Source organism: Semicossyphus pulcher, unplaced genomic scaffold (genome assembly GCF_022749685.1).
Source record: "Semicossyphus pulcher isolate SPU_LCO1_2020_fin unplaced genomic scaffold, fSemPul1.0.p SCAF_22, whole genome shotgun sequence".
In the NCBI taxonomy this organism is placed as follows: domain Eukaryota; kingdom Metazoa; phylum Chordata; class Actinopteri; order Labriformes; family Labridae; genus Semicossyphus; species Semicossyphus pulcher.
In genome coordinates, this window is record NW_027211696.1 from 10346095 (window position 1) to 10367315 (window position 21221).

Sequence of the window (21221 nt, forward strand, 5' to 3'; positions counted from 1 at the left end):
TTATTTTCCTCCATCATGATACATAAAAGACACAAAGGGACGTTTAAAAGTCTCATTGCAATTTTCCCTCCGTCCTCCCTTCTTGTATTTGATCGGCAATAATGGGCCGAGACACGGAGGTTGTCTTCTTTTATTTTACAAGGTAATTACTCAACGATATGACTGACATGAAGGCGTGATTAAATGTCATTATGTTATCTGGCACTCTGTCTATTAACGTGATATGACTAACCAAAGGAGAGCTGGTTTTTGTAGTCCAATCTTGAAAGGCAGGCTCTGGAAGTCACATCACAGAAGTGGTAATTAACTACTTTATATTATGGCCTTGCAGAGGTAAGTGTGGGCGAACAGTCGGTGTAGCAAACTTCATATAGTTGAATAAAGCTGAAAGTGGCTTGGAGCTGCCGTCTATTTATGAATTGATATTTATGAATAATTTATGAATGGTTAATTTACGGCAGAAGGCAAGAGTCCTGGGAAAGCAGGGCAGAGTGATGAGGAAAGAAGGATGAGGAAAAGTAAGAGTTAAGACAGATGGGAGTCCAGAGGGGATGCAAAATTACAAGCGCTGCCACCCTGCAGTTCACTTCTGCAGCGTTAGTTCATTAATCAATACTAAAAACATCTAGCCACTAATTCAGGATTTAGCCCAGGTCCACAAATTACTCCATGCAGTTTTTCCTTCAGTGTAACTAGGGGGGCAGATGAAGCCATTATGGTGGACGGGCATTGTTAGCAACCCCCCCTGTGAGGCAGCTCCATCACACTCAGAAGCTGAGGGTTGAAATCTCTATGCTGCTTATTCTCATTTTTCACCCTCCAGCCGACTATCGATTCACTGGCTGCTGCACATGAAAGTGATTTTATCAGTCTAGCACCAGTGCACAACAGCATCACGGGCTAAACTAATTAAATACACAAAGTCATTGTCCTTGTTTCTGGTCGTTGCCGAAGCATAATTTATGTGAAATAGAAAATCAGAACATCATAAGGTAAAGGTTACGCGGAGTGGCTTTAGAGTCATTTGTACACAATGAAAAAAAAACATGCACAGGGCAAATTGAGTATGCTGTCAAATGTTCCGTATAATTGCAAAGAGTCTAAGTGGAGAAATGAAGAGGCTGAATAATCAATACAAAAAAAATCCCATTCATTTTGATGATGAATTAGCCCTCTAGTTGAACTGAACTATGTGAAAGTACTTCAACGGGACCACAGGTGACAAACACTGACTGAAATAAAAGGGGAACAGCAGGCGTTTAGAGAATGCACCACTGGGGAGTAATATAACTGGTGGTAAAGCTGCACTGTGAACAGAACCCACTTCTGTAATTGCCTTTCAGAATGGGGTTCAGGCAGGAACTATTTTCTGGACAAAGGGATATTTACTCTATGATTTTACCTCCTTTTACCTCACCTGGTACTTCTGTATGGCACTCGGTCATTCTGGAACAATAAAGTTTGGATTGTCAGGCAATGTTTCTCTTAATTTGCTCAATAATAAAGTCTGTCTATGCAACCACAGATCAATATCCAACTTAGACGAACTGAAGTCATACCCACAAAGTCTGCCCGGAACCTGGGTGTCAGAATTAACGACCAGCTAACCTTTAAGGTTCAAGTAACCCCCGATCGCTCGGTCATGTCAATTAGCCCTGTACAACATCAGGAAGATCAGACCCTACCTGTCGGAGCGACAAAGCTGCTGGTACAGGCTCTAATGATATCGCGCATTGACTACTGCAACTCCCGACTGGCAGGCCTTCCTGTATGCACATACAAACCTCTGCAGATGATGCAGAACGCAGCAGCGTGAGTGGTCTGCAATCAACCCAAAACAGAACGTCACTCCACTGTTCATATCCCTCCACTGGCTCCCAGTCGCCGCTCGCATCAAATTCAAAACCCTGTTGCTTGCCTTTAAAAACAGCAACTAAAACGGCTCCTGCCTACCTGAACGCCCTCATCCAGGTCTACGCTCCCTCCTGCCCACTACGCTCTGCCAATGAAAGGTGCCTGGTACTCCCATCACAACAGGGCCCTAAGTCTCTAACTAGACTCTTCTCTTCAGTAGGCCCCCGGTGGTGGAACGAGCTACCAAACTCCATTCGGACTGCAGAGTCCCTTTCACCTTTAAGAAGAAGCTAAAGACCCAGCTCTTTCGTGAACACCTCCACACTTGATGCTACTGATTGTTAGGATATTCAAGATTACGATGATGATATTGACCTTGTTGATGTTGGACTTCTTTGCGCCCTGTGCACCGCCTGTTGGCACCAGTGTCCGATCGTACTTGAAGCCGTTTACTGGCACTGACTGACTTTGTTCCCTCCTGTCTTGATCGTTGCTTGTGTTGTATTAACTCTCAAATGTACGACGCTTTGGACAAAAGCGTCTGCTGAATGAAATTGTAACACTGTAACTGTGATGGAAATTCTTGAGCTTGATGAACCAGAAGATGAAGAAGACTCGGGAGACTTAGATGTCTTAAAGTGAAGAGTTTATATACTTGATCAAGGAGAAGTGACAATACAATACACTCAGAGCATCAGTGTAATGCCAAGTCAATTCTAACAGACCCGTCCTTGAGCTCAGTATTTAACCTACTCGAACACTATGGTGTCTTCGTACTATCTTCCCTAAAAGGACATTTGCTGAAACCGTGTCCAATCTTAGAAGTACTGAATGTGCACTCTTACCTATGGACAAATAAGACGTGTAACCTCAGTAGGCAGAAAACAAGAATGAGAGTAGGGAGGGGAACTTAACAGGCGAGACGTGGGCTTGGTGCCATTCTGTCCACAATAACAGATAACTCGAAGGCCATGTAGCGAGTGGTGCATATCTTCTCTAGCATACAGTGGGATTTACGACTGATGCTGCCAGGGGTCATCCTGAACCTGTTGCACAGTAACACATCTGGTTTGACCTCGGAGTTCTCTGGGCCTCAGTGGATGCTCTCTCACACATCTCTTCTTACTCTAACATCTGAATAAGGAAAATTCTACCACAGTAACACTAAGAAATAGATTCTGCCAATATGAACGATGTAGAAAAAGTGTATATGATAAATGACATCCCAAATGAATCATTGAATTTCGCTTAACTGACCTAAGATCATCGCCTTAGCTAGAACATGTTTTTCCGTAAGGGCATAAATGATTAGAAAATGAATTCAGATACGATTCTAAAATTCTTGAGCACGGTATGTAAAGAAGAAATCATCCACAAATGTTCACAGTAAAGAGACCGTGGATTTATGTCTGTTCTGTCCCTTTAAATGAGTGTTATGGAAGTCAGCACTTGGAAAGTAGGTGCTTGTAAATCCCGTGCTAAGTCCCCTCTGATCAGAAGAGAATGACACTTTTCATGGCATACTTGAAGTCTTAACGTCTGAACAATTTGGCGCTCAGTTAGCTACTTTTCAGTCAGACGACTCACGTTTGTTGTAGATCACAGTAATACAGTAGCTTGTGTCTCCTCGCAGATTTATTTTACATGCAGACATTTGAGGAGTGATGAGATAATATCTTAAACCCCCCCCTAGCCGGAGCCTGCAGGTGGATGCTGGGGTGGTGGTGGTGGTGGTGGTGGGGCTGAAAGTATGAGCGCTGTACTGGTGCAGGGCAGCGGTGGCAATGACAGAGCAGAGAGGGAGAGTGTTTGTCAGGGGGCTGTGGAGAAGGCCTGCCTGAACTAGCTCGCAGGCGTGGCTTCATTTGTAATGAAATAAGTAGGACAACAGACAGGAGGTCGACCACATGTTATCTGACTCACAAAGATCCACCATTGATTTAAATTGTACACACTGTAAAGATGTGAATTGATTTTGATACAGACAGCTTACGTCCTTTATCTTTGCTCCTGCGTGGTTTAACTTCACCTCTCAGTTAGCAACTTCTAACTACCGCCTCACTTCATCGCCTCATTGGGTCCACTACTTCTCTCTGTTTTTACCTCTTTTGCATTTCTCTGTTACTCTCATCCAGCGCCTCGCTTGCTAACTTTTCCTGAGCATTGCTCTTTTGATTTCGCCTTTTCTCTTTCCATTTACTTCCCTATTCGTTTTCCTTCTCTCCTTATCGCTGCCTCTACCCATCCGCTCTCTCTCTCTCTCTACTTCTCTTTCTCCCTCGCTTTTCCCCCCTGTCAAACAGCAGGTAGTCGGCTATAAGCCTCTCTGACATTAGCTGATATTAGGCTAGGGTCTATTAGGTCCTGCCTTGCCATGTGAGTTATTGAGCAGAGAGCGACAGCCTCAGGAATCATCGCACTCACGTATGCATGAGCGCTGACTCACTCCAGCAAACACAGGCCGCCACAAAGGTAAACACACACGTCTGAGCACACACACACGCAAAGCCTGTACAATCTTCTGAACGTGCTCACCTTATGTCTGCTAAGTCACAAACATGGAGGAATCACTGAGGCTTTACCAACCTCCACTTACATGTGCATCTTTATATTTTTTCATCTAATATCCTCTGCTGAGACATCAATATGTGAAGAAGAACCAAACTTTTGACAAACTCAGCTGCTGCAAGATGTGAGTCTGCAATAAAGTAATGCGCTTTAAGTAAGTTATAAAGTAAGAGTCTTTTAGGAACCAATGGGGATCCCAATCCCCAACCTGAAAAAAATATCTATCGATTGATACAACAGAGGAGATAACCTGATTTTTAGACCACATTTACTGGTGGCATTAACTTAAATCTGTAGAAGGACATTTATTCCTGCGATATCATTTGTTATTAATGCACATATATTCACCATTAACTGCTTAGTAGCATGGGCTGCTCGGTGGTGCTCGCTGTCGCTTCAAAGCTAGAAGGTTCCTGGTTCGAATCCCGGTTCGGACAAAGTGGGAGCCTTTCTGTGTGGAGTTTGCATTCTCGTTAGGTTTACTGGTGACTCCAAATTGCTCTAAAGTGTGAGCGTGAAAAATTGTCTGTCTCTATGTGTCAGTGATTGACTGGCGATCAGTCCAGGGTGTACCCCACCTCTCGCCCAATGACAGCTGGCATAGGCTCCAGCCTCCCCCGCGACCCTGAACAGGATAAGCGGTATAGATGATGGATGTAGTATTGGGGAGTTGATGGAGAAGTATTGTGGCTTTTAATCAGTAATTCTAATAGCACTTTAACTGCTTATAGATATTAAATAAGGAAGTTCCTGTACATAGGTTATGATCTTAGCATGCTTTGCTAAGTATGGGCAGTATAAGGAAATATTAACACAATACAAAGCAAGGCTTATTAAGATCATATTTCATGTCCAGCCACCTCCTTATTTACTATCAATAAGCATTAAAGGTGGGGTATTATGGTCTTTTCAAGCTTTAAATTTCACTCTGTGATACCTGTGGAGTAACTTAGCATAATCTAGAGTTTAAAAAACTCTGCTCTGTGCAGGCCCTCATACAGCCTCCTCCTGAAACGACTCAGTCAGCTCTGTACCTTTAAGAAACTGCTGCCCCTACAAGCCCGCTTTCTTCTGATTGGTCAGCTCTCCAAAGCCTGAAGAAAAAAACAGTCTGAAACCTGGCTTCACAGCAGCGTGCAGACTGAGCTGAGAAGCCTGGGGATTACTCCGACATACTTTTACCTGCAGATTTGAAACTTCACCCACGTTTAGTCTGGACATCCAACATTGTAACATATGTCTTAAAATGTGAAACAGCATAATACGCCCTCTTTAATAAGGAGGCTATTGACGGTACACTCTTATTTAATAAGCTAGTAGATGTAGCATATGGTAATGCAGTGCTTTATAATGACTTACAAAGCAGCAAATATGCTAACTATATGCATGCTAAAAAAAAAGTTGATATTGAATATGTGCAACTTTAATATAAAGTGTTAGTCTTACTGTATATGGAAAATTACATCTGACCATGAGGCTGTGGGTAGGTAGTAGTAGAAGATGCTATCTATAATTGGTCAACCTATAGCTTGCATTTACACCTGGCTGAGATTCAACATCTCCAGAAGTGGTCCATCAAGTAGCCTTCACATTGTAGTACATTCTGTGTGCCTGAATAGCTGCATTAACAAGCCTTTCTTCTTTTAGAGGACAAACAAACACAGTGTGCTTTAGTGGGGTCTTATGCGAGTGCCTACACTTCCTGTTATGCAACTCAATAGCATCTTTTCAGTAGACCCTCCCAACCTGGTAAACATCGTCATCTTTTAAATGCTATAACCTCAGTTTGTAACAGTGGCTTTCTGTTTGGAAAAAAAAAAGACCTAATTCAATGTTAAGAGCTTAAAAAAGAACGCGAAAGCACAAGCGTTATTTCTGGAAGCGTTTTAACAAGCTCCTCATCATCCTTGAACAGCTTAACCCTTCCCCTCCACACTCACTTTCTCTTGGCTACTCATTAAGTGGAAAGAAATTGCCTTATAATGTTTGTTGACTCAACTACCCAGTAGAAGCTACCGTGTGTTCACCAAGGAGATAATTACTGAAAATTACAGAGGAACATGGAAATGTGGCTGTGTTTATGCCTGTGAGCCTTGTGGGCTGCCAGACTCACAAATTATTCATGTCGTGGTGTCGTCTTAGTTTGAGAGGTGAGCGCTGATGAGGAGTAAGTGCAGAATGCCTCAAAAGCTGTTTTGTCTCTTTTCTTCGCTACTGTAACTTTTCCTTTTTTTGTCAAAAGAGTCTTTGGCACCAGAATGACACGGATGGCAGCATCACCTTCACAAAGCAGGTGAAGTTCTTTTTGTCAGACACCGCCTCTCGTTTGACACAAGAAAAAAATGTCTGACATTCATTCTCTTGGTGTGCAACTATGTGGCAGGAAGGGGAACACAGAGTTCCAATCCATCAAAAGATGAAGTCATGAGCATCAAACAGGATAAGTTTCTCTGGGTGATGTTAGTGATGAAATATTTATCGTGAGCAAAGGCACTCGGCTTAGAATTTTAGGGGAAATAAATGTGATTGTCATCTGCGTATACGTAGATAATAATAGCGCTCATTTCCGATTATGGCATGATGGTATTTTTTGATATAACTGTGATAAATAGAATACTGCGGAAGCCCTAAGCGGACATATATCCATACATTTTATCGACTCCTGTGATAATGACTAATTTCTGGTTGTTTTTTTGAGATCTCCAATTACTTATGTCAATATCTTGAGATAACAACGCAACACCACCGTAACGTCAGGTGATCATCCTCCGCAGAGTAGCGAAATGCACGAACAAAGATAGAAATAGACTAAACTTACCTCATCATTGTGGGCAATGGCAGCATAGCATGTCCTGGTTTGTAATATCACAGTGACCAGCCTGTTTTTTTGTTTTCTAGAGTGCCGGAAAATGATCCCATTATCACGAGAAAACAAGCTTTGTCATCTTGAGATAATGAGATTAATTAATTTGTTATAATGGGAAAACTAGCTTCGTTATCTTGAGATGAGATAAATCAATTTGTTATCATGGAAAAACCAGCTTTGTTATCTCGAGATAATGACATAAATTAATTTGTTATAATGGGAAAACTAGCTTCGTTATCTTGAGATGAGATAAATCAATTTGTTATCATGGAAAAACCAGCTTTGTTATCTCGAGATAATGACATAAATTAATTTGTTATAATGGGAAAACAAGCTTTGTTATCTCGAGATAATGACATAAATTAGTTATAATGGGAAACCAGCTTTGTTATCTCGACATAATGACATAAATTAGTTATAATGGAAAACCAACTTTGTTATCTCGACATAATGACATAAATTAGTTATAATGGAAAACCAGCTTTGTTATCTCGAGATAATGACATGAATTAATTTTTTATAATGGGAAAACAAGCTTTGTTATCTCGAGATAACAACATAAATTAGTTAAAATGGGAAAACCAACTTTGTTATCTCGAGATAATGACATAAATTAATTTGTTCTATAGGGAAAACCTGCTTTGTTATCTTAGAATAATGACATAAATGAATCTGTTATAATAGGAAAACAAGCTTTGTTATCTTAAAATAATGACATAAATTAATGTGTTATAATGAGAAAAACAACTTTGTTATCTCGGGATATAAATTAATTTGTTATAATGGGAAAACCAGCTTTGTTATCTTGAGATAAGGACACAAATTAAGTGTTATAATGAGAAAAACAACTTTGTTATCTCAAGATATAAATTAATTTGTTATAATGGGAGAACAAGCTTTGTTATCTCAAAATAATGAGAAATTAATTTGTTATTAAGGGAAAACCAACTTTATTATCTCGGGATAATGACATAAATCAATTTGTTATAATGGGAAAACCAGCTTTGTTATCTTGAGATGAGATAAATCAATTTGTTATAATGGAAAAACCAGCTTTGTTATCTTGAGATAATGACATAAATTTATTTGTCATAATGGGAAAACCAGCTTTGATATCTTGAGATTAGATAAATTAATTTGTTATAATGGGAAAACCAGCTTTGATATCTTGAGATGAGATAAATTAATTTGTTATAATGGGAAAACCAGCTTTGATATCTTGAGATGAGATAAATTAATTTGTTATAATGGGAAAACCAGCTTTGTTATCTTTAGATGACATAAATTAATTCGTTATAATGGGAAAACAAGCTTTGTTATCTTGAGATGAGATAAATTAATTTGTTATAATGGGAAAACCAGCTTTGATATCTCGAGATAAAAAGAAAGTTGAGATCTCGAGAAAACAACTGAAATGAACTTGCTATTATGGGAAAAGGGAGTAAATAAAATGTATGGATGCATGTCCACTTAGGGCTTCCGTAGAATACAATTAATACTAATATGAAATGTTGGTGTTGGTGTCAATATGGCTCTGTTCCACTGCAGTTGGGTTGATGTGTCAGTATGTCCAATGCTCAAGTGGATCTAAGTGGACTCACCTTCAGAGCTGATCATGTGCTGACTGCAGGAAGCGTCTTTTAAGGTGAGAACATGAGTATGAAATATGAATTGCAGGGAAAAGAGCATTTGTAATGCTGCTTTCTCTGGTGTCAATTCTTATAGCGCAAAATGCATTCATTTTTACGCATTGGGTTTAGGTGGGTTTCAAAGGGGGGGAAACCAGCCTTTTGTACTTGTTCCCCTACTACATGCTGCAAATTGCTTTGTACCACACAGTGCACCAGAATATCAATGCACTGTATGGGTGATTGTGCGTGGTTGTTTTTCTCTCTCCAACATATTGCCATCACTAAGTGCTGCCTCTCTGCAATTTGTCGCCATTTTCACTTTACATCCCCATATAGTGCTTGCCTTATATTTGTACATTAAAGGTGTGTGCATGTCAGATCGGTGCGTCGTTTCACGAGACAAGGCTAAAAATGTACTCCTCAGGACTGATGGGCAGCCATTATCACTATCCTACCACCTCTCATACATCCACATCCTCTACTCTCCATCAATCCTCATGGCTCGGTGAGTGGCACTGTGTTATTACTGTACATATGGAGGAGCACAAAGGACTAAATTGAACATGTACTTCATATAAAAAGGATGACACTGTTGGAGAAATAAGTGTTTTTCTTTATACTGAGTTGAAAGCTGGATGGAGAGGCTGGTGAGCATTTGAATATCTGAAGGTTATAAAGTGCAAAAAGAAAAAAAAAGTAATTAGGTTGCCTTCGCTGTTAGTTCAATAAAAGAACATTTTAATATGCAAATAAGATAATTACATTTACATTATCCGTGGGGTGCATTCGGTCCTCATATCTTTACTTAGCACTCACATTGTAATGGAATTGTTCTCAGCCATAACATTCACATTTACATATGTAACTTTATCACTAATTTGCATGCTTGTATGACATAATATTCATCTTAAATTTGGAAAAGAAAATAGTATGGATGCATGATATTGAATTTTTTTGCCGATATCCGACATACCAGTATTTTCCAACCTGTTTTTTTCCGCCTAATTGCAGAGAACATCAAGTATCCCCTGTAGTGGAATTGATATAATGCCTACTCTTATTGTAGTGGCCAAAAACTGCGGACATCTTGCACCCTTTTTCACGCTTGACGGAAGAGGCGTTGTACAAAAGGTGTCTGAACGCTCACGTTTCTGAGCGCACCTGAATGCAGCATCCCCCTGAAACACAGCAGTGAGGGAGACATGCCTGGACTTGTTTACTGCACCTACTACGGAGACATCAGTGATCGCCGACGGACTCTTTTTATCGTGTGTGCGTCCATGAATATGTTAGTTAGTTTTGCACTGATGTTTATGTTACACTCTGCGTGTTTGGTGTTGTTAAGTCTGGTAAAATGACGAGAATGTGAGCTAACTGTAAGCTAGTTGTGAAAGTAGTTTAACTTCTATTCATTGGCTCGAGTTTCTGTGACTTTTTAGTCTTTATTTGTATATTGTTGATAACTTCGCGCAGGCAGTGCGCGCTCACACTCGTGCCAAGGTGCTGAGAGATCGCGTTTAAAGATATTTTATTCGTCTTTTATTGAGTCCATCTTAACTTTTGCGATGATCTGCTGGTTTGGCAACCTCAGCATCGCTAACAAAAACAGGCTGGTAAAAAAAATATTTAGCTTTAACTTTAATGATCTTGGCCATGTTTAGGCTAAGGCCATCCTTGAAGACCCTCACCACCCTCTTCATGCTGAGTTTAGACTTCTGCCACCAGGGAGCAGGTACACTTACACTCGGAGGGCCAAATCCAACAGATATCTTAGGTCATTTGTTCCATCAGCAGTTGGGTTTTTAAACACACTGTAGGTACTGTTGCCATTGCACATATACCAAGGACCGTTGGCTTTGATTATATCATGATGACATCCATGGGAGTTGTGTATTATATGTATTTTTGTCTTTTATGGTGTGAATTGCTGGTGTGTGCTACTGTTGCAAACCAAATTGCCCCTTGGGGACAATAAAGATTTTCCAATCCAATCCAGTCTAATTAATGTCGTAGCATTACGTCAAGCTTTTTTAGGGGAATCGTCAAGCATTTAGGCAGAATTAAAGTGTTTTATCGGCGGAAAATATCAGCAGAAAAATGACATATCGGCCGACATATCGTGTATCCCTAGAAAATAGCTTAAGTCCCCTGGTCTACCTCTACAACTATGCAAAACAGCCATAAATCAAAGATTAGATTTCCCATTAAAACACTTCCTGTGATGCTCTGACTCAAATCATGTAATTCATCTCAATCATCTGATATTTCACTTTGTGATGCTAATACAAAAGGATGAGATGCTGTGAGGGAGAGGAAGAGAAAATCAGTAGACAGTGGAAGTGAGGAAAAAAATAAAAAAGGGTGCTGGGCTTTGGGATGAGACTCTCATCTGCATATCAAAGACGCTCCACACATCGCTTTAAATATATAGACTGCAGGTACGGGCCGTGTGGTAAATTCTTATGGGAGCGAGTCATTCAGGAGACAAAGCTATTGTTCTTTCGACTAAAGACTCGGTGGATTTGATAAGCAGAATGAGTGCTTTGGTGAGATGACATGCGGTAATACACATGTTTAATTAGAGGCACTGGGAGTCAAGTATTATACTCCTGTGTGCTTAGCTTGTCTGGTTAGACTTACAATGATGAATAGCTTAAGGAAAATTTGACTTTCAAAATGTTAGCTGAGATAAATTTGATCAAGCTGATATTACAGCGATGGAAACGCACAGTGATGCATACAAAATGCCTACTTGTGAGCAATAAATAACACTTTTTCTTCCAATAATGGCGCCATTCTTTCTCCCTTCCCTTTTTTCTCTCTTTTCCTGCCCTCTGCAATCTCGCCCCAACTTTGTACAGTAAGTCAGTTTGAAAGAATGAACAGTCACATCAGCCTGGAAGAAGTACTTTGCCTGTCTGTCTGCATGTAAATGGTGAAATGTGCCTCCAACTGCAGGAAGCATGATAAGTGTGCATCTCGCAATTAGCATGGAAATTTCTCTAGCTTCCGGGAGCAGGTGCAAAAAATGAACAGGTGTAATAAAAATGAAGTTTGAGTTGAGGAAAAAAAGCTTACAGCAGACAAACATATGCACTGATTTATCCTCCAACCAATGATACTTGAGCAATTTCTAAAGCCAGACAAAGGGGAAGGATGGAGAGCTGGAGCTGGGTGGCTGTTAAACTCAGTATTCAGTGCGTGGAAATAGAGCCCTTTCAATAACATATTTATTGAGTGCACTTGACTGCAGTTACCTCGTGATTGGAGGGAGACTCCATCTTTTACAGATCTTCAATAAAGATTTTTCAGCCTATTACAGTTTTATATGAGGTCTAACAGACAGACAAATGCAGCTTGTGGCCAATGGAAACGCTTTGCGATCTTGTTACTTTTTAATGATGATTGCATTTGAAGTTTCGCAGCATTTTCCAAGATTGGTGATCTAGGAGAAGGAAGTCCACACAGTGTGGACGGGGCTAGAGAGATGGTGTGTGGGGCGCTGGTTTAGTTCAGCTGGTAGAGCAGGCGCCCCATGTACAGAGACTACAGTCCTAGGTTCGACTCCCAGCCTGCCAATCATTTGGTGCATGTTATCCCCCACTCCCCACATTTCCTGTCTCACTTTGGCTGTCTTGTTAAATGGTTGAACCAAAGTAGGACCATCATTAAAATCCTAAGGGGGGAATTCACTAAGGGATTGCGCGGCTTTTGCTAAACCTGTGCAAATGACACTAAAAGTCTAATTCTCGAACCACACGCAGAGGGTTCAATTCACCCCAAGGTGCGCTGCAGAGCAAACATTGTCTCTGTGCTCTGGTGCCGTTTGTGCTTATTTGAATGAGTCATTATGCAGGCATTCGGGGCAAATTTTGCCCCTTTCTATGCAAATGAGTCTAGCGGCAAAAAGCATCTAATTCACCATCAGCAGCGCTGACAGCACCGCGCAGTTAGAGTGAAGATATTCCCGCCTGCAGAAGGCTGGTGGTAACTGTGGCTCGGTATTATAAGGGCTGTCACGCTCTGAGTTTCATGATCATGACATCAGTTTCACCATTTGTGTGATCAAAAAATGTATTTGTCTGTAAATACAGTCTGTTAATAATATTTTGTCATTATTATTATAATTGGGAGATCAATTGGTCCGGGGCTGTCCGAGGCCCAACCCCGGCACACAGTCCGCATGAGTGGAGATAGTCTGGAGCCGCTACGCATGACGGGGATTTTTATATGAACGAGCTGCTGTTGCGCGCTCGTGCAAGAAATGCAACAGCGTCACAGACGGTGAAACTTAGTAAAACTTGACCTCTGTCAGTGTGGATCTCAGTTAATGCATTAGAGCTCAGCTCCGCGCAGCAGGGAGTGGAGGTGCAGACAGCTCCTCTTCACAATCAGGAGCAAAACAAGAGCAAACTGCACAGATCTGCAAATTTCACGGGCGTGTTTGCGCCTGAATATCATCGGTGCATTTTGCTTTGTGGATCACACCTCGAGACAGAGCAGATAGCGGGTGCAAATGATGGGAAATTAATGGTGCTGTCATCGCAATATCTGCCTGTCTTTTAACAGCTCATTAATTGTCTTTTACTAAAGCTGCTCTGAGGAACTTTCAGTTTGTGTTGATTTTGGCGCCCCCTGTGGACAAAGCCATACCTCTTATCTCTTTGCTGATTTTGTCCTGTACGTGCTTAAGTGGTGGTTTTTAACAACAAATCTCATCCTGCTTTCTTTAACAGACATATGTATCATTAACTTTAAATGTTTGCCCTGGAAAATGTGAACAAAGGCAGCGTGCAGTTAATCGCTTCGTCTGACACCTATCCCCGCCCGCCAACAGTTTCAGGCATTAAAAATAACTATACAGAAATAATCAGTCTTGTCGCTGATGGTCTGGTTTGCTTTTTAGGTCATATAGAGTCATCAGAATTAATTTCAGTCTGTTTCACAACCAGCGAAAAACTTCTCACAGGAGCTTTAAGCTAAAGTGTTAAAAACAGCAAGAGCCAAAACACGTCTATCAATAACCGCTAAAATTAGCTGATTTAAGATCTTTCCTCCCAAGCCTGCCGTACTCTGTGTACTTTTTTCCCTCTGAAACAATCCTCAGATCCTTCATTGCTTGTCTAGCGCGTCCCAGGGCTGCCAAAATGTTTGACTAGTTTAAACCTGTCGTGTGTATAACCCCACCGGAGCCCTGGCTCGAGCGCAAATCCCTTTACCGGCCATAGTTTGATGTAGCCCAGTGTGTAGCGCTGGTCTGGAGTCTGGAGGCAGGAGACACCACTGTGCTCCCCACTGCTCGAGGGCAAATGGATGAACTCACAGCTTCCCCCGGTTTTAAAACCCTTCAAACTTTTTTGCCTTTGTTTTATCTGTCAAACTGCGCCGTGTTTGGTGTATTTAAGGCGAGTCCCCAAGTGGTTTCGCTTTGGGGAGAACGGGGCTCTTCGACTCTTTCCTAGACGAGGCTGCAGACGTGTCAGTCATTCCAACAAATTCTCTTAAGATGGATTTGAAGCCTCTTTTTTAAGCTTAGAGCTTTATAGGTGATCAAAGTAAGTAATCCCTCTCTAAATACTCGAGCTCTTTATTTCAGTCCAGCTCCGATGTGTTCCACCTGAAGACGTGTGGTGCTTAAGACGAGTCAGAGGGGTAAGACCATGTTACCTTTAAGATCCGGGGCTGTATGCTCGGCTAAATCTGTGAACTCCAGTGTTCCTTTCATACGCAAATAAGACTTTATTGCATGTTTATCAGCCTTCTTTTAAAAAATAATTCCCTCTAGGAGTTTAGGACGCCCACATCCTAAAGACATCTTCAAGGACAGAAGACACAATTGAGTTCTAATGCTTTTAACCTCAAATAAATTCAATTTAGAGCCAATTCAAACGACTTTCTATGAAATATTTTTTATTATGAAGAATCAAATAATATCGAGGCTTATTTTCATGCACTTTTATGTGGATTAGCGACATTAAAAGCTGACTACTTTGAAGAATTATGTGAAATTACAGCCCCTAAACGTTTCGGAGAAGACTTCACAAAGGCAGCTTTCCAATGGATCTCGCATCGCTCAAATTGGTTCGTACAAATGTGGGCTTCTCATGATAAAAGCCATAATGTAGCCTGGATTTGAAATTATTTTATGATCATTTGCTTAAATATGTGAAAGGAGACTATTAAATTGCTCTCTGTTTCCATGGAAGTTGCTGTGGAGACTCACGGCGGCCATTCATTACGCAGCCCTGAACCTCAGGGCCAACAGCAGACCGATCGTGTGGCTGCGTTTATCCAAGCACAACCACCGTGACCCCTGGGGGGGGGGCAGATCAGATGAAAAGCATGTCATGGTTACTTGAAAAATTGTTCTGATGTTTTGTACATGTGTGTGTGTGACAAAGCAATCTATTGGTTGCGCGTGTTTTCCCGTGCGGGCTGTATTTGTGCATAGATAGACCCTCATCTTCTCTTTGTGATCACAGGAGCATTTCAGCACAAACAGCATGCGACTTATCAGAGAGAGCCAGGTTTTCAGACGGTTGACAGTTTAGGGAGAACTGCCATGGGATAAGTCTCAATCCTCACTCAACCATCACTCCCTCATCCCCCGTTCTCACACTCTCTCTCGCGCGCGCACACACATCTGTGCAAACACAGATGCAGCACCCCAACAGCGAACCCTGACTGCTGATTCTCAGAGCTGCTCCGCTGAGATCTGGAGCTTTTCTATCTCGCCTACAAGCCCCCCGAAAACTGATAAAAGACGACCGTTACTCCTGATGATGCGCCTTCGGAGATGAGGAGAAGTGTAAACGGTTGAGATGTGAAACAAAAGATCTCAAGAGGAGATGGAAAGTGTTATATACACCAGTAGAAGGAGATAATAAAAGAAGGCCTTTCAAAATAAGAGAAAACAATAGAAAGAAATTTACAAGATGATTCTGAGGATGACTTACCTGAAGGTCATCTGGAATATCTGTCCCAAGTTGACTTGCTGGCTTTTGTTGTTGTATCCATGCAGCATCTCGCCAAACAGGGTGTCGTTGAAGCGAACATCCTGCCGAGGGCATTTCGGTCCCTCACAGTTGTCTGACTGCAGGAGGCAGGAGCGCCCGTCTCCTGCCAGTTTGTACTCCTGCACACATCTGAGGATAAAAGGGAAAGCTGTCAATATAATTCGCAATATGTCATTTATTGAACCTCTGTACAAGTGAGGTAAAAGGATACAGCTGTATATATATATATTCGCCTCCTTACCACCAACCTCTCGGACCTCGACAGCAAAGCCATCAAACACAGAGCATGGCACATGACCCCGGACACCCCCTCAATTTATCCTTCACACTGCTTCCATCAGGTCGCAGATACAGGACTCTGGCTTGTAAGAGGGCACACTATGGCAGGACTTTTGTTCCCTACACCATAGCATCATTAAACAACACCACCCGGTAACTGAAGTGCTGTTGGCTAATCTCCGCCCCCTTTCCGGCGGGATGCTATGCTCCATCTGTAACTTCTGCGACTCCTTGTCATCTCAGCTACAAATTTCGCCCGTCTCCGTCAGTGCTCGAACATCGTTCCAAATTTGTCTGCACCGAGTTTGATACACAGACTGAATAAATAAAGACCTAACCACCGTAACATCTTAATAACCCTGTTTCGGGCATGTTTGTGACACCAGCCAGAGACGCAGCAGAAAAGAATCCCACAGGAGAATACTCCACTGGCAATGGAAAAAGAGACAACTGGCATCTATAAGACGGTCTTCCCGGGTCTGAAAAACCTGCGTCAACGCGGTCATTTTGATGGGAAAGTGGTGTATGTGTCTGAGAGGCACTGCAAAGACTGTGGCAACAGATTTCCTGGAAAGGACAAAACAGAATCTAATCAAGAGATCAGTTGAGGTGGTTCGGGAGTCTGATTAGGATGCCTCCTGGGCGCATCCCTGTGGAGGTTTTCTAGGGGCGTCCCCTGGGTAGACCCAGAGCTCGCTGGAGGGTTTTATATACCACCTTGCCATGGAACACTGGAAAATGTTGCTAGGGAGAGGGACGTCTGGGCTAACTTCCTAACCCTAACCCTAACCCTAACCCTAACCTGCTGCCACCACGACCTGATAATTGGTAGAAAATGGATGGATGGATGGAGCACAGAGATCTGGATGACCCATAAACTCTTTCATGCAAGTCTCTAAGACCCTTTTCTTTTGTATTCCTGCCACCTTAGGCTCAGTTCCCCCAATCTATGAAAACTATCCATCCAGCTACGTACAAACACTAGCATTCAGAATACATCCCAAACTGTTGCATACGTTTTCGCGAGGCTGCTACTGTATAATTTTGTTTGAACAATCTGGCTCTTATTGTTGCAGCTCTGGCCAAAATGTCTTTTTACTTTCGCGATTGTCACTGCAGACATTGTGGCCCCAAGTGCTGTGCTGGAAACAGATTCCAACAGGGCGGAATTCAGCAGACTGTGCAATCAGTAACAAATATCATATCTCCTCCATTTATCTGCACAATCCTCTCTTACAGACCACTTTGATTATTGTCTGTTGGCTGCCGCTGAGGTTTGTGCTCACGCAGCTGATCAGGTCTCAGTGCCTCAGTGGGAAGGGGGACTTTACTGTCGTTGGCAACACAGTCCTGAAAATGCTGCAGACCTGCTGAAATTCATTTAGGCAAAGCTATTTCCTTTCTATAATAGAGTAACAGTTTGATGGATCATTCAAAGACACAATCAATCATGGCTTTACCAACAAACCATTCATATATCAGAGAGGCTCTACCCATTGATGGAGTTAAATATTTTTGATTGACAAAACCTAATTCAACCTCCCGAGGTGCTCTCATAGGAAAGTCTGAGTCAATTGCACTGATGACATTTGGCAAAGTGCAACTGCAGCTAATAGAGTTTGATCTTGGCCTGCAGTGTAAGAGAGTCTAATGTTCTGGGGAAAATTACGCCATCCCAACACATTTAACAGAGAATGAGGATATCTTTCACCTGTCAGTCTGCTCCCACTTAATGGAAACCAAAAGGTTGTCAGGAGCTGCGTGTAGACAAGTACTCACAGTTTCATTACGTCAGTCATCCCAGCAATGGTCCTAAATGCCGAATGAAATCAGTAACTTTCACCATGGTGTGATTAGGGTTAATGCCAGCCTCTTGGAATTTAGATGGCAGATGGTAAACATAAATGGAAAGTGTGTTGCAGCAGCAGTCAGGCAACATACTAAAAAGAGCAAGGATAAGTCTGCATAGGGAGATCAGGGTGTGATTGGATGGCTCAAACACAGGACTTTGACCCAGGGGACCAGGGTTACCAAGTGTGATACCAAGGGTCCACGATGACTTCCTGTTAAATTACTGACTGCTACAGTCACATGTTGAAGTTTCCTTGGGCAAGACACTGAACCCCAAACTGCTCCCAAAGGCACAGCCATTGGGTATGAATGTGCATAGATACTGATTGGAGATTGGCACCTAGGCCTTTGCCATCAGAGTGCAACAATTGCAATCCACCATTGCAACAAAGGTCACCTGACTTGGTCTTTCCTTGCACATCCAAAACTCTCAAATATTTCTAATCAAGCTTTAGTTTGAAAGTCTAACTGGACGCTGTTGATTTATTTCTTGCTAACTTGACCACGAAGCCCTGCATGCGCAAAACCAATGCCAGTGAAGTGCCTACAGTGGCACAGATTTAGGGCCATTGACCAGGCTGCAGTACCTGATGAGTCAAAAGCGACATTAAGCTCCTGGTAACACATTAGATTGCTTAATTGTGCAGTATTAGGCCAAATAGACCAAGTGGTATGTTAAAACATCCATGAATCGTATAGCTATGTGTATTCAAACTATACTTTTTAATTTTTTATTATTGGGCCAACGTCTCCAGCACACATGGATTGAATTTAGTCATTTTGAAATTACTGTTATTTACACATCTCATTTCCCACATGTGTGGATTTGCCTGAGGAAGAATTTCTTGATAGAAATATCAATCACAGAGCCAATTTCATGAGCCAGCTTCATTCCCAGCCTGCAGACACCTTTACTGTAAGTTATTCTCACCCGCAAAACATGAGCACGTTGCTGGAACCGGGGTCATCTTCAAGGGGCACGAGCTGCTGGAGACACAGCTGTTCGCAGCCTCCATTGAAGCCATCCGTGCAGTCAATGCCCCTGGAGTAGTCATAGCAACCTGAGCCATCCTTCATTGGCCTCAGCCCCTCAGGACACTGCGAGAAAAAGAGAGAGACAGAGGAAGAAGGAGAGGCGGTGGGAGGAGGAAGGGGATGTGGAGAGAGAGGGTGAGGAGGAAGGCATAAATTAGGAAGAGGGAAGAAGAGAGCGAGGCGCAGAGGTCAGCGTGTGCATTTTAATCAGGATCAGGCAGCACTGAGGAGGCACAGATAGTGAGATCAGAGAGGAAGGATGGGCAGTGGGATTTGGAGAGAGGATGGAGAGATTCAAAGAATGAAGAATGAAAGATGGCAATTATCTTATTTGATAGGATACAGGAAATGTGGAGGTCTTTATGCAGGGTAAAAAATGAGACCCTCTCAATTGGCATTTGAATGCTTGAGTTGAATGGAATTGTCAGTCAAAACAGAGAGGGGGGTTTTTTTCATGGCGGAAACAGAACTCCACACGTGTTCAGATCTCCTGGTGAAGCTCCAAACTAACAGGTTTAGCAGAGGAGACGTGGATGTGATTCCCTTTGCCAGAAACGGGTGTAAACAATGATAAGGAATTTAGTGTGTTAGTAAGGAACATGAAGCCTCTGAACATTTGCCTTAAAACTGAAAAAAAAAGTTTGATATCAAATATAATCAACCATCCACAAAAATGTGACTAAATTTAAGCTTGTTAGCCAGTGCCATTTTATTGTGCAACTAAACTCCCTCCTGCGGCGCTCGACATCAGCCAACGAAAATATTGCATCCACTGCCCACACTAAACTTCAGCAGCTGAAGATATAACTGTTGTCGACACTGAAATATTGGCGGCCGCCAATTATCTCCCATGGAAACAGGTGGAAATAGCCAAATACTTACTGTGTTATTCCTATGGCAGAATTTATTGCTGAGTCATGTAATAAATATCCAAACACAACCACGCCCAGTTCAAACACAGTATGAGTAACTTTTACAAAAACTAAGACAATATTTCGAATTTTAATGAAACAATTTTTAATACTTTTTCTATGCATAATATAATATTATGTATCTTTATATCTGTTTTAATTCTCTATTATTTGATATTGTCTTTTTATAATGTTTTTTTTTGTTTTTATTGCTTTATTTATCTGTTTATTTGTACTGCTTTATTGCTTTAACTGCCTTTCGAGACCTGCCTGTTTTATCACTTTTATTCGCATTTATTCTTGTGGACTTTTTGCGTTTGCATTTTGTTCTTGCCTTTTGTTAAATCTTCTAGGCTTCTGTTACGCCCCACCCTAAGGCGGCCCTATAGGGCTATTAACTAACTATTCACAATGTGACCCAAAAATATCCATGTGAAACACCTACATGGGATTTATTAAAGGACAATCAAACAACCAAATTATTAACTGAAGACCGAAGAAATCAACAAAGCACAACAAGAGAGGCAGAACTACAGCAGCCCACACTCCAGAAGTTTCTGCTCTGATGTCAGCACTGCTGTCTTAACTACTGTTTCAAGACCAGGTGTACCTCATTAACAATAAGGTTCACCTTCAGAGTGGAGACAACAGGAGGGGAAAAGGGACAAACAGAACAGGGACACACACAGCCGTAACACTACTCTCCGTTTGGCGTCACTGTTTGAGTTAATGGTTTGAGTTCCTGCCTTTGCTTAGTCTGTCAAAGCAATTTGTAAACATCTGTATTTAAAGGTGCTAAATAATAAAGTTATTCTTATATGTAAATTAGGTGGTATTACATTGGTAGAAGGCTATTGTGGATTTGGGTACAGTAGCTTTAAAAAGAAAAGTAAATAAGTGGTGTTAGAACATAGGGAGCACATTAGGGAGCATTAACTGTTGACACTTATTAGCACTTGAGAAGTCAAAAGGTTATTTCAAAATAAAAGCCCATAAATAACCTCCTAAAATCATAAACTTGGTTAACATTTGTATTATTGTACAGTTACAGTTTGTTAATCAGTTTTCACTTTCACTTTCGGATAAGCAATAATACCCAGGAAAATCCACATAGAACAAATCCCGTTTACCTAAACACACACACTGCAGAGAAATCCTGAGGGGACCACTGAGTCCAATAATCTCAGAATGGCCAATTTACTGTACAGCG

At 41.7% G+C, this 21221-nt stretch overlaps 1 protein-coding gene across 1 annotated transcript in view; it reads right to left on the minus strand.

The window, feature by feature from the left end:
* The window catches only part of LOC138601843 (astrotactin-2-like), a 329634-nt gene that overhangs the window by 80337 nt on the left and 228076 nt on the right, over nucleotides 1-21221 (minus strand). The window contains exons 13-14 of the mRNA XM_069673098.1: nucleotides 18997-19163; nucleotides 15876-16064 (exon numbers count right to left, since the gene is read on the minus strand). Coding sequence (XP_069529199.1) covers nucleotides 15876-16064; nucleotides 18997-19163 — 356 coding nt within the window. The remainder of the gene's footprint in view (nucleotides 1-15875; nucleotides 16065-18996; nucleotides 19164-21221) is intronic.